The 14,978-nt window shown below is 37.7% G+C and overlaps 1 protein-coding gene across 3 annotated transcripts in view; it reads left to right on the forward strand.

Annotated features, from left to right (window-relative positions):
- Positions 1-3,241, forward strand: part of RAB6A (RAB6A, member RAS oncogene family) — an 85,475-nt gene extending 82,234 nt beyond the window's left edge. For all 3 annotated transcript variants that reach the window (XM_020902776.2, XM_020902775.2, XM_020902777.2), the window contains exon 8: positions 959-3,241. In XM_020902776.2, coding sequence (XP_020758435.1) covers positions 959-1,023 — 65 coding nt within the window. In that variant the 3' untranslated portion in view covers positions 1,024-3,241. The remainder of the gene's footprint in view (positions 1-958) is intronic.
- Positions 3,242-14,978: the final 11,737 nt, after the last annotated feature.

Genomic DNA, 14,978 nt, shown 5'->3' on the forward strand with positions numbered 1-14,978 from the left:
AATATTATGCCATTGCCTTTTAGAGCTAAGAATTGATGGTTTAGGAGCAAAAAAGCTCTGAGTTTTTCTATAGCAAATGCAATCTGGTTATCCAAGTGCACTCTTTAAAGCCTGCTGCTCACTACAGTTAATCAGTGACAGGGTTTGTGTTTGTTTGCTTGCTTGATTTGTTTGTTTTGCCTGCTTGGTTTTTAATGAGCAGGAAACTCTTAGCATCCCACCCTGCTGCTGCTTAATTTTGACTCCTCTTCACTCTGGGCTTTTTCACCACAGTATATATCTTACTTTCTTCCTCTGTGTTTTCTAACATTTGAGCTTTCTACTTGGAATAGGCAGGAGATAACTCAGTCTGGAGCTTTATCATGGCCTCTGCTTTCAGAAATGGGGACAGAACAAAGCACATGTAAATTATTTATTTAAAAGAGTTTTTATATTTTCCTTATTTGTCACATGTTTATCTTCTAGTGTTTTTCTATATGCAGACATTTTTTTTTATTAAAAGCCATGGAATTCATAGCACTTTATATTCAGCTCTTCCCACTTCTAAATGTTATGTGTTTTCTAAGCCTTTATTAATAATATGATGTATTCTATCAAGTTGAAGCCCAATTGTTTATTAAATTCTGTCCCTATTGTTGGAACTCTGTTGTAGGCTGTTTTCAGATTTTTGTTACAGATAATTCCTTAAGGAACGTCGTCTTTGTGTGGTTTCTTATTCCTGTAGAATAATTACCTTAGTATAGATTCCAATGAATAGGAATTGACGTTGTTGGAACCTTGCTGCATATAGGAGATACAAGCACATTTATTTCATATGAGTAGCTCATGTGGTAGACTAGCTATATAGGAAATAATGGATGAGTAGGCTCTGAAGCCAAATAGGAATGGGAGAATCGTTGGTGTCCAGTAGAATTGGAATTGTACTTCTCCATTTATGGTTCCTTAACTTTTGTTTCAGTGATTGACATAAAACTGGAAAAGCCTCAGGAGCAGCCAGTCAGTGAAGGAGGCTGTTCCTGCTAATCCCCCGTGGCATCTTCAGCTTTCCTCCAGAAGCTCACTGCTTTGGCCCCCTTACTCTTTCATTGACTGCAGTGTGAATATTGGCTTGAACCTTTTCCCTTCAGTAATAACGTATTGCAATTCATCATTGCTGCCTGTATCATGGAGATGATCTATTATTAGCTTCACAAGCACAAAAAGTCAGTGTCTTCATTATTTATATTTTACAAAAAGCCAAATGATTCCAGCATATTCCAGTGATAACTTTAAAAATTAGATACATTTTCTTAACATTGTTTTTCATTTTTAATGTTACGAGAATGTATTTCAAAATGATGGAGCTCTCAACGGTATGTGGCTTGGTTACAGCACAGCTGTTCATAGGAGCACTTGCCTTTGCTGACTTACTTGATCTCTCCCTGCAGTACCCACTTCTCCTTTCCCCCATCTCCTACTCCTGCCACCCTCCCCCAAAACTAACAAGAGGAGGCAAAGCCAGACCAAGTCAGACCAAGCCCACTGGAATTACCTTGTATTTTAGTGATACCACTTGCTCTAGGCCTTGAGCCAAGATATCCAAAACTATTATTGAGCACTGATATAAATTACTTAGACCTTAATTGAGGTAAAAACTCAGCTATCATGGAAGGCAGTGCTGGAATAAGGAAAGGGTTTCTGATGTGTCTTCAGAATGAGTCCTAATGACCATACTAAGTACTTACAAGTAAATAAACATAAAATATATTTCTGACCAAAACAAATGATCCTTTCACATGTCAGACTCTGGGAGAGACAAGTAAAAGTGCTTCAGAACAAGTTTTAAATATTTAATTCTTCTAAGAGCTAATTCTCCCAAGATTTTAAAATGATCAAAATAGAGTTCTGGTTGAAAAAGAAGACTTTTTTAAGCAATAGATTTCTCTTGAGTTTCTTTATTTCTTCCTTTGTTTCTTTTTTAAAAAATGCTATGCAGGCAAGTCACTGGAGAAATCAAATTCCTTTAAGAAGAACCAGTGCAAGAATTTAAATTTGACATCTTGATCAAGTGGAAACAATAATACCTAACACTTACCAACTATAGAATCTTCAGCAGAATAGCAGATACTTTGCCCAGGTCATTTGAGATCAAATTGAAGATGGAAAATTTTCTTATAAGCCTTTCGAGGCAGATCTGAACAAGCATACATAGAAGAGGGAAAAGAGAGAATGAAAATAAAACTTAACATTATGCAGATTTATGCCTTATTTTTCAGCATTTTTTTTTTATGTTGGTTCTCTCAACTTGGTTTTGCTTTTTATTAGATCTGTATAGTTTGGTTAATTAGTGATTCAGTTTTATATTTAAGCTACAATTAATCTTTTTTCTTTGGTGATATTTATTTCTTTGCCTTTTTTAACTACTTTCAATTTTTAGATGTTTTATTCAGTCTCTAGAGCTTCATCACAATGGCAATATGTATTTCCCTTAAAACACTGCAAACAAATATACTAGGAGTGCACCATTTTAATCTTTACTAGTTATTGTGAGATTGCTGTGTAAGTTAATAAACACATTTGTAAATACATTGTTTGCAGGAAGTAAATTTCTGAGTTACAGCTCAGGAAAAGCCTGCTGAATTTATGTTGTAAGCATTACTTAACACAGTATAAGGATGAAAAGACAGCAAAAATATCTTCATACTTCCTTATCCCCTCATTGCAACAAAGCCCTTAACTGGGAGAACCTTATTCCCTTCTCTTTCCTCTTCCTCCTCCACTTCCCACTTTCTGTATCACCTTATAATATTCAGAGAGCACTTGGATTATGGGTCTGAATAGAGAAATGCTTTCAGATAATCATTAGCCCACATACCCCAGTAACTTGTACTCAAAGATGGGATGGAGTTGTAAAGTGCTTTTATAATACAATATTATTGTTAAAGGCAAGGGTTGACTCTTTTGTTTTATTTTGACATGGCATGTCCTGAAATAAATATCAATCCAATATGGCAGATGGGTCGGTCATATTCTTTATTTGGAAGAAGTTGTGATTTCTGATATGGGATGATTGTCTTCCTACACTGTAGCATTTGATGTATCTTTAAGGCAGTAACCGGTTAATGCTGCATTTAATATTGGTCTTTTTATTTGGCTTGGGGTTCTTCAACAGAAGCAGTGAAGTGTGTTCATAGTGCAGATTTTCTGTTTAATAAAGTTTTGCTGCCAAAAAAAATGTATAAATAAACACAAAAGAAAACAATTATTGACTTGGTTTCCCATTCCTGCCAAAGTAATGAATTACCATGTGCTACTTACTTCCTCCCAAGGACTATAAAGGGACAAAACAGAAACCTCAGGGGAATCAGAAGACTCTTCAACTGTTAAGGGTGAGGGAAAGTGGCTGCAACTTGAAAGATAGGGTCACTGGTGCAGGCAATAATAAGATGTCTTAAGGAAAGTTCTGCTTATGCCACTTCACTCTTAACTCCACCTTTGCTTTGAGACAGGAGTGACAAACTACCCTTCCACCAAATCCAGCCTGCAACCTGTTTTTAAATTAAATTTTGTTAGACCTCAGCCATACTCACAAAGATTGGGTGGAGTAGTTGTAATGGACTTTATGGCCCCAAAAGCCAAAAATATTTATTATCTTTTACAGAAAAAAGGGCTGATCCCTGCTTTAGGGCAAACCACAACTAGCCCCATTACTATAGAAATGGAGGCCACAACCTAGATTACAGATGCAGATATCCACAGGGGTGAAGTTAGGGCAGAATAGAATCTGAGAGGGAGTTCCTGGTGATGTAGTGGTTAAGTTTCTGGGCTTTCCCTGTCATGGCCCAGGTTAATCACTGATCAGGAAACAGCATCCCGCAAACATTTGCGGCATGGCAAAAAAGAGAAAAGTTCCTTGAGTAGTGAGAATGAAACTAGGTGGGAAATAATTTATCACCTTAGGCCTTTCACTCACTCAATATCCTTTGAAAACATCAGTTAGTGGTCTGTAATCTAGGGAGACTGCCTCCTGCAAGAGTTGCTTCTTCCTAGACTGGATTTAAAGGTTTGGTTTGGTTTGGTGGGATGAAACTGAATGGAAACAGTTACATGTGGTCTTGTGGCTCCTAGAAAGCTTTGCCGAGGTTTGTCCCTTCCTTACCTTAATACTTATTTGACATTCTGGTCTTTGGCTCTTGGCCAGTATACCTTCCCAGAGTTATAGTCCAAACCCTAAGAGAATTTGGATTCATATAGAGTAGTTGGATATCTGAAAACTGCCTCAAAAGAAAAAGTGAATACTATTTGAAGCAGAAATACTTGAAAAGACAACCAATAATTTAAATATGGCATGATAAATATTAAAGAAAGAAGATAGTGGAGCAAGAGTGAAAAATAACCAAAAATACAACTATTAAATGAAAAATGTAATAGCTGAAATAAATACAGGTAAGTAGTAGATTGGATTGCATTGATTGAATTAGCAAATTAAATTGAGGAACTCTTTCATTAGACAGCAAAGAAATAGAAAAGTAAAGATTAGGAATAGAATAATATACATAGCAACATTTAGAAATTCCAGGAAGATAAAAACCAAGAATTATAAAGTACTGAAAACAAAGAATTTTGAAGATAATACTTGTGTAGGCATCTGTGTATCTTCTGAAAGCAGTTTCTGAAATGGTATATCTGCCTCTAATATTCATATTCATATATTTCATTATCCTTTCCCCTAGAATATAGTCTGCACCTGGTGACTTGCATCTAAGGAATAGAATACAGCAAGGATTGCATCATCACTTTGAAGGTTAGATTATGAAAGATTGTGCCATTTTTCTAGTCCATACAGTTTGACTCTTCATTTGCTTCTATGCAACAATTTGAGCTGCCTGTGGAGAGGCCCAGCAATGAGTTGAGGGCAGCCTTCAGTCAATGAGGAACTGAGTTCTTAATTAGGCAGCCTGAAACTGAACAAAAAGTAAACTACAGATTGAGAAAATATTTATAGATTGCATGCTTGATAGAGGACCAGTATTCAAAATACATGAAGAACTCTCATAAGTTGATAGGGGAAAAAACCATGAAAAATGTTTGACATCATTAGTCATTTGAGAAATGCAAATTAAAACCACAGTGAAAAATACATATCAGAAAGGCTAAAATTAAAAAGATTGGTCATACCAGGTGTAGGTGAAGATGAGCAACTGGAATTCTCATACTCAGCTATCTGAGATTTTGGGAAAAAAATTTATATAAAGTGGCCATTCCACACCTAAGTACTTACCCACAAGAAATGAAAGCTTGTTTCTGTGCAAAGACTTGAACACAGATGTTCATAGCAGTTTTGCTTGTATTAGGCAAGAACTAGAAATAACCCAAATGTCCATCATAAAGTGGCTATGTGAACAAATCATGACACATACTATGGAATCATATACAATAAAGCAGAAGGAACTGTTGATACCTGCAACAAAGATGAATCTCTGAAAATTATCCTTAGAAAAAATTATTCAAAAAGTCTGTATTCATTTATATAAAATTCTAGTAAATGCAAACTATTCTAAACAATCCATTTCTCCCTTTCCTCATTCCCTAGTAACCTCTGTTCTGCTCTCTGTGTATTTCCTTATTCTGGGTACCATATATAAGTGGAATCACAGCATTTGTCCTTTTGTGTCTGGCTTCCTTCACTTAGCATGATGTTTTCAGTGTTCGTTCATGTTGTAATGTGTATCAGGTTTGCTTCCTTTTTGTGGCTGACTAATATCCCATTGTATGTACATACAATATTTTGTTTACACATTCATCCACTACTGATGGACACTTGTGTTGTTTCTATCTTTTGGCTATTTTAAATAATGCTGCTGTGAATGTTAGTGTACCAGTCTCTGAGTCTCTATTTTCACTTCTTTTTAGTATATAACCTAGGAATGGAATTGCTGGATCATGTGATAATTCTATATTTAACTTTTTGAAGAAATGCTAAACTACTTTTCACAACATCAGCACAATTTTTTATTCTCAAGCAGTGCATGAGGGTTCCAATTTCTCCACATCCTCAACACTTTATGTTCTGATTTTTTAAATGATAGCCATCCTAATAGGCATGTATTGGTATCTGTCTCATTGTGGTTTTGATTTACCTTTCTTTAATGACTAACAGTGTTGAACATCTTGCTTACTTGTCATTTGTATACATTCTAACTTCCTTGCAGGCTGTTTTACTGAGAGATTTTGGAGGTATGTCTATTGAAGTCCTTTAACCATTTTCAAATTGGGTGGTTTATTAATATTTTTGTTGCTATTGAGTTAGGAATTCTTCATATAGTCTAGATATTAATTTGATATATGGATTTACAAGTATTTCCTCCCATTCTATGGATTTTCTTTTCATTCTCAAATACTGCCCTCTGATGCACAAGTTTTAAATTTTAATGAAGTCCAATTATCTTTTTCCTTTTTTGCTTATGTTTTTGGTGTCATATCAGAAAAATCCTTGCCAAATCCAATATCGTGAAGATTATTTCCTATGTTTTGTTCTAACAGTTTTATAGTTTAGCTCTTAAAGCTTAGATCATTGATCAGTTTGAGTTACTTTTGTAAATGGCATAACATAAGGGTCCAGCTTCATTCTTTTTTGCATGTAAATAGTTTTCATAGCAACATTTGTTGAAGACTGTCCTCTTCTCATTGAATGGTCTTCACACTCTTGTTGAAAAGTGACCATATTATGTGAGGGTTTATTTCTGTTTTACCTGTTACATGTCTGTCCTTATGCATTACCACACTGTTTTCATTTCTGTAGCTTTGTAGTATACTTGGAAGTCTGGAAGTATGAGTCTTGCTTCTTTGTTCTCATCACTTTGGGTAATTTGTCATCTTAAGTCTTCCAGTCCATGAACACAGGATGTCTTTTCTATATTAGTCTATTCAGGCTGCTATAACAAAATACCACATACTGGGCAGTTTATAAACAACAGAAAATTTACTGCTTACGGTTCTGGAGACTGAGAAGTCCAAAATTAAAGCACCAGTGTGATCACCTGGCAAGGTGCTAGTTCATTGCCAGCACCTTTTTGCAATGAATTCACAGGATGAAAGGTGTGAGGGATCTCTCTGGAATCCCTTTTATAAGTAGTCCTGTTCCTGAAGGATCCACCTTCATGACTTAAGCATGTACCAAAGCCCTACTTACTACTATCATCATCTTTTGGAGGATTTAACATATAAAATTTTGGAGAGACACAAACTTTCAGACCATAGCATTCTGCCCCTGGCCACCCAAAGTTCATATCCTTCTCACATGAAAAATACATTCATTCCATCCCAGTAACCCCAAAATCTGTTCAAATATTGACTCTAAAGCCTAAGTCTGTGAGATTGTTAGTCACTCAGTCGTGTTCGACTCTTTGCGACCCCATGGACTGTAGCCCGCCAGGCTCCTCTGTCCATGGAATTCTCCAGGCAAGAATACTGGAGTGGGTATGCACTCCCTTCTTCAGGGGATCTTCCTGATCCAGGAATTGAACCCTGGTCTCCTGTATTACAGGCAGATTCTTTACCATCTAATCCACCAGTCTCATCCAAATTAGAAATGGGTGTTAACCTAAAACGCAGACTGCAAGTTACTTCCCCGGGGGGTGGGGGGAAGGCTTTATTCAAAATTAGCAGAGAATTGCAGTTTGGGATCTGCAACTGTGGCAAGTCCCTGCAAGGCACGGGAAGGAGAATGCTTTTTAGTGGGGAAAAGAAGTTAGGAGGACTATGAGAAAGTTCATGGCTTTTCATTGGCCGATTCCTGGCCAGGGTAAAGACTGTCATTGCAGGGTCTGAAAGCTCCCTCTTCTGGTCTCCTGACTCTGATGCTTCTGTTTATTAATTTTTTTACATGGGTGAGATTCAGTGTTGATTCAACTTATGAACCCATTAAGTCAAACAAGTTATGTGCTTCCAAAATACAATGGTGGGACAGGCATAGGATAGACATTCCTACTTCAAAAAGGAGAAATAAAGGAATTCCCTTACGGTTCAGTGGTTAGGACTTCACGCATTCACTGCTGAGGGCCCCAGTCAATTCCTGGTCAGGAAACTAAGATCCCACAAGCCACGTGGCATGGCCAAACAAAAGTAGAAAGCGGTAGCAAGTCCTAAGCAAGTCCAAAACCTTCAGGTACACTGGAGCAGGGACCTGCACTTTGGACTAACTGGAATGGCCTCACCCCAGCTCTCATGGGTTGGAATCCTGTGCATGTGGCTCTGGAAGTGGAATCTCACACTCTTAAACTGGCTCTCCAGTTTGAGGGTTTGAGGGCAGTCCCACCCCCACAACTCTGCTGGGCTTTGCCATCATAGGAGCTCTCTGCTGTACCCTAAAGTGGTTCTCTGACGGGGTTGCACACCAGAGGCCCAGAAGGGTCCATTCTTTGGAGTCTGGGTGGACATAGCTACACTCAGTACTGTGGACACTGCCAAGATTTACCACCTGTGCTCTCTGAAAGAGCTGCCACCGTGGCCTGCACTACACCGAAGGCAGCTGAGGGGCTAGATGCCAGAATTTGGGGGATCAGAGCCTGCAATGTGAAAGGGTACCCGGCAGCAGAAGCCCCTCCTTTGAAATTAATCTGCCCTATATGCCCTTTCAGTTTGGGACTGTGATGGCATGACTTCGGGGTCATTCTTCTATTGCCTTAGACAATAGGTCCTGTCTTTAGATGATAAACCAGTCCCCCCATTGTCCAGAATAGCTCCTCACTTCTGTTGAAATGGTAGTTTCATATAAATCTTACCAAATCCTGCCACACCCTTTGTATTCTCTCTTAAATGAACTTTCTCATTCAATATGAATAGGCTGAGAATTTTTCAAATTTCAAGTTCCTGTTTCCCCTTTGATTAAGAATTTCACCTTTTTATTATTTTCATTTTCATTTCATTTCAGTGCACCACATGGCATCAGGTATCTTAGTTCCACTCACAGGCATCAAATCTGCACTCCCTTCAGTGGAAACACAGAATCTTAACCACTGGACTGCCAGGGAAGTCCTAAGAATCCCACCTTTTAATCATTTCTGTCTTCTCACATGTTAAAAAAAGAAACAACAAACCCAAAATGGAGTCACTTGTGCTAAGCCACATGTCAACAGGACTTAATACCTAACCTAATTGCAGTTTCAGCTTCTTCTTGGAATGTGGCCTTTAACCACTTGACCTGGAATTACCTGGTCAGCACTAGAGAGATAACCCACCCAATAGATCCCATTTGTCCCCTCTAGGAAGGCCAATCTGTTCTTTACTAGAAACTTCCCCCCCCCCCACCCCTGTTGCCTTCTGTTTTGTACAGGTCCTCAGATTTTCCTTTCTATCCCCTAGATGGGTTATTATTAATGGATCATTGAATAAAGCCAATTAGAGCTTCAGATTTACTTGGTTGAATTTTGTTTTTTAATCAGATTTGCTGGCAGCAGTTGAACTGAAGGATACTTCTGATGGCTTTGGGGACGACGAGAAACACAGGCAAACCCATGATCCCTTTTGAGTTCCTTGTCTTTCTCACCATTTCCAAATATGGTGGGCAAGTTCCTCTCATTTCTGAACTCTGCTATCTTTGCATGGAGCTCCCAATCTAATTGGCTTTCCACCATTCCCTATTTTGAGTGGAAAACCCATCATTTGGTTCTATCCCCAGATTCTACATCAGGGACTATTAGTGGTTACTGACCGCAGTTCAACTGGGTCTGACTTAAAAACCAGACTGGCTCCATTGTGTTTTGTGTAGGTAAAGGCTATTGCTAATGGAAATCTTGGGAGCAGCCATAAAATTGTTGGGCATGGGTTGAGCATTTAAAAACTGATAGAGCACTTGCCACCAACACAAAAACTCCTTTGTTAGGATAAGCTGGTCACGGAACAGGTTACGTTGACAACAGGTCACCTGCCAACCTTAAGAAAATTTCCATGCAAAAATATACTGTAAAACATCACACAATTCCCAACTCAGCTGCACATCCTTTTTTTAAAATTAGTTTTTATTGATATATAACTGATTTACAATGTTGTGTTTCTGCTATACAGCAAACTGGATCAGTTATACATGTATTCACTCTTTTGCATTTTTATTTTTTAATGTTTTTTTTTAAATATTTATTTTTAAAATTTATTTTGGCTGCACTGGGTCTTGGTTGCAACACACAGGACCTTCAATCTTCATTGCAGTATGCGTGATCTTTTATTTATTTATTTTTTTTTGCGTGATCTTTTAGTTGCAGTATGCAAGCTCTCATTTGCAGCAGGTGGATCTAGTTCCCTGACCAGGGATCAAACCCCTACCCCTTGCATTGGGAGCATGGAATGTTAGCCGCTGGATCACCAGAGAGGTCCCTATCCACTCTTTGTTTAGATTCTATTCCCATAGAGGTAGGGCTTCCCACAGAGGTAATTACAGAGTACTTCAGTAGAGTTCCCTGTGCTATACGATAGGTTCTTACTAGTCATCTGTTTTATATATAGTAGTGTGCATATATCAATCCCAATTTCCCAGTTTGTCCTTGCACATGCCTTTTATTATTTATTTTAAATTTATTTTTGACTGTGCTGGATCTTTACTGCTGCACGCAGACTTTCTCTAGTTGCTGTGAGCAGGGGCTACTCTCTAGTTGGGGTGCATGGGCTTCTCATTTTCTCTTGTTGCGGAGCACAGGCTCTAGGGTGCAAGGGCTTCAGTAATTGTGCCACTTGGCCTCAGTAGTTGCGGCTCTCAGGTTCTAGAGTGAAGGCTCAGTAATCGCAGCTCAGCTCTCGGGTTCTAGTTCTAGCCGTACTTGTGAGGGCTCTAATAGTTGCAGCACTCTGACCTCTAGAGTGAGGGGTCAGCCCTGAGGCATGTGGAATCTTCCCAGACCAGGGATCAAACCCATATTTGCCACTTTATAATAAGAATTGCCTTTTCTCCTGTTTCCAGTAACACATTCTTTATTTCCATCTGAGACTTCATTAGAATGGTTTTTTCCATCTGTATTTCTACCAATATTCTGGTCGCTACCACTTAAATATTCTTGAAAAAGAGAGGCTTTCTTTAAGCTCTCCTCCTTCTGAGCCCTCTAAGTCCATTCTTGACAGTATAGGCTTTTTGTCTAGAATACTTCCAAATTCTTCCAATATCTGCTTATACCCACTTCCAAAGCTCTTTTCTGTATTTCTAGGTATTTGTTATAGCAGCAGTTCCACACCTTGGTATTAATTTTTCTCTCTTAGTTCATTTAGGCCACTATAAAAAGATACTACAGATTGGGTAGCTTAAAAACAGCAGGAATTTATTACTCAATGTTCTGGAGACTAAAAGTCTGATGAGATCAGGGTGCCAGCATAGTTGGTTGGATGAGGGCCCTCTTTTGTGTCACTAACTTCTTGTAGTATCCTCTCAGGGCAGAAGGGGCCAGAGATCTCTGTGGAGCATCTTTTATAAGGGCACTAATGCTGTTCATATAAGGGTTCTGCCCTCATGATTAAAGCACTTCCCAAAGCCCCATCTACTAATACCATAACCTTTGGGGTGTTAGGATTTTTTTAATTAAAAAAATTTATAGCTTTTAAAAAACACTGACATATAGTTGATTTATAATGTTGTACTAGTTTCTGGTGGGATTTTAATACATGAATTTTGGGGTACAGAAACATTCAGACCATAGAACTTTGCATTTGTTTATGTCTTAATTCTTTTCAGCAGTGTCTTAGTTTTCAGCATACAAGTCTTTCACCTCCTGGGTTAGGTTTATTCCTAAATATTTTATTCTTTTAATTAATTAAAAAAATTTTTTGCTATATTGCATCTGTATTGCTGTGCACAGGCTTTCTCCAGTTGCGGCAAGTGAGAGCTACTCTTTATAGGCATCTCACTGTGGTGACTTCCCTTATTGCAGAGTATGGGCCTTAGGGTGTGTGGGCCTCAGTAGTTGCAGCACATAGGCTCTAGAGTGCAGGCTTACTCAGTAGGCTTAGTTGCCCTATGGCATGTGCAATCTTCCTGAACCAGGGATCGAACCCATGTCTCCTGCATTGGCAGGTGGATTTTTAACCACTGGACCGCCAGGGAAGTCCAGTGTTGTGTTCTTTTTGATACTATTTTTTACCCTTACTTCTCTTTTCAGATTGTTTAGTACTAGTGAATAAAATGCAACTGATTTTTGTGTTGACTTTGTATCCTGAAACTTTGCTAAATTGGTTTATTAACAATATTTTGTGGAATATATAGCATATTCTACAGATCATGTCATCTGTGAACAAGATGATTTTACTTTCTTTCCAATTTGGATGCCTTTTATTTCTTTTTTCTTGCATAATTGCTCTGGCTAAAACTTTCAGTAGAAGTAACAAAAGTAGGCATGCTCTCGTTTCTGATCTTAGGGGAAAGCCTTTCAGTCTTTCACCACCAAATACAATATTTGCTGTGGGTAGTATATGTAGTATTTATCATGTTAAGAAATTCCGATTCCTAGTTTCTTGGGTGTTTTTATCATGAAAAGGTATTAAATTTTAGGCTTTTTCAGCATCAGTTGAGATGATTATGGGTTTTTCCCCCTTTATTTTATTAATAATGCTGTTGCTGCTTAGTTGCTCAGTCATGTCTCTTTGTGACCCCATTGACTGTTGCCCTGCTGGCTCCTCTGTCCATGGGATTTTTCAGGCAAGAATACTGGAGTGGGTTGCCATTTCCTTCTCCACAGGATCTTTCCAACCCAGGGATTGAACCTGCATCTCCTGTGTTTCCTGCATTGCAGGCAGATTCTTTACCCACTGAGCCTGTGTGGAAGCCCTTATTTTATTAATGTAGTGTATTAAATGGATGAACTTTCATATGTTGAAAGTTCCTGGCACTACAGGAATAAATCGCACTTGATTGTTATGTACAGTCCTTTTAATACACTGATGAATTCAGTTTGCTAGTAATTTTCTGAGGATTTTTACAAGAATATTCATAAGGAATATTGGTCTGAAGGTTTCTTGTACTGTCTTTGTCAGGCTTTGATATCATGTAATACTACCCTCATGGAATGTTAGGAAATGTTTCCTCTTCATTTTATGGGGAAGAGTTTAAGAAGTGCTAGTGTTAATTCTTCTTCAAATATTTGGTAGCATTCATCACCCAAGTCATCTAGTCCTGAACTTCTCTTTATTGGGAGGTTTTTGATTACTGATTCAATCTCCTTACTATAGATCTATTCAGATTTCTTATTTCTTTATGACTTAATTTGGGTAGGTTGTGTGGAATTTTCCATTTCCTCTTTGTCATCCAACTGGTTGGCATACATATTGTTCATATTATTCTTATAGTCCTTTCTATTTCTATATAACCAGTAGTGATGTCTCTACTATTATTTTCTGATTTTAGTAATTGTAGTCTTCTCTTTTTTCCTCCCTTAGCTAAAGTTTATCAATTTTGTTGATCTTTTCAAAGACTAACTTTTGGTTTCACTGAATTTCTCTATTTCTTTTATCTCTGCTTTAATTTTTATTATTTTCTTCCTTCTCCAAGTTTTGGGTTTAGTTTGCTCTTTTTCTGATTCTTTATGGTGTCTAGTTAGGTTACTGAGGTCTTTCTTCTTTCTTAATGTATGCATTTAGAGGTGTAAATCTCTTTTGTAGAACTGCTATCATCTTCCTGATGTATTGACTCTTTTGCTATCATCTTCCTGATGTATTGACTCTTTATGAAATGCCCCTCTTTGTTTCTGATAACTTTAGTCTTATGGTCTGTTTTGTCTAATATTACAATAGCTACTCCAATTTTCTGATACCTACTCTTTGCATGTTATATCTTTTTTTTCAGCCTTGCTGCGCAGCTCAGGGATCTCAGTTCCCTGACCAGGGACTGAACTCAGGCCCCAGCAGTGAAAGGACTGCGTCCTCACCACTGGACCGCCAAGGAATTCCCTGGTGTATCTTTTTCTGTCCTTTTACCTTCAACCTATTTGTGTATTTTAGTGTATCTTTTGTACAAAGTTACATAGTTGTGTCTTGCTTGTTTATTCTGATAATCTCTGCCTCTTAATTTATGCTTTTTGCCCACTTAAAATTAATGTAATTATTAGTATGTTTGAATATGAGTCTGCTGTGTTGATGTTTGTTTTCTTTGCTGCATCTACTCTTTAAACACCTCTATTGGCTTTTTTAGCTTAACCTCTTCATATTATATTTTCATTGGTTGCTCTACGGATTCTAGTGTGCATCTTTGATTTATCAGCATATACTAAAGTTGATATTACACTTGTTCAATAAGAAATAGGAAACTTGTCATAGTGTAACTCTTTTCCCTCTCCCACCTCCATTCCCCTTTTCCTCTCTGATTTTTTTGATTCACTCATGATTTTGTGAATACTTTTGGATAATTAATTCTTATTGACTAGTATTCCATTCTGTGAATAGAATATACAAATGAATCCACCTATTCTAGAATTTGAGGTTTTTTTCCAGTGTTTCTATGACACTTTTGTACCTACTATTTTTAGGTGAATACATGAATACATTTGTTTGAGAGTACGTAGGAGTAGAATTGATGGGTTAAGAGATACGCATATGTTTGGCTTACCTGATCAGTTTCCAAAGCAGCTGTACCAGTTTACACTTATGTGAGATTCCCAGGGGTGTTCCACATCAGTATTTAATGTTGTCTTTTTCACCTTTAGTCATTTAGTTGGGTATGTAGTGATTATCACATTTTAATTTGAAACTTTAAAAAATCACTGTGGTGATCAGATAAAATAGTATGTAGGCCAGATGTGATCCTTAGGCCAGCCACCTTCAGATTAAACTGTGTTGTCTGTAAGAATGAATGTTTGTCTTAATATGTGTGTGAATAATTTAATAATTGTCTAGTGAACAACTGGAAGATTAATTCATGCTGCAATCATTAATGGAGAGATTTTGAAGTAAGGGGAGCCCTAGTGGCTCAGATGGTGAAGAATCCACTGCACCTGGGACATCCATTTGCATCTTTCTCACCCTGTCTGTGG

Source organism: Odocoileus virginianus, chromosome 10 (assembly GCF_023699985.2).
Source record: "Odocoileus virginianus isolate 20LAN1187 ecotype Illinois chromosome 10, Ovbor_1.2, whole genome shotgun sequence".
Lineage (NCBI taxonomy): Eukaryota > Metazoa > Chordata > Mammalia > Artiodactyla > Cervidae > Odocoileus > Odocoileus virginianus.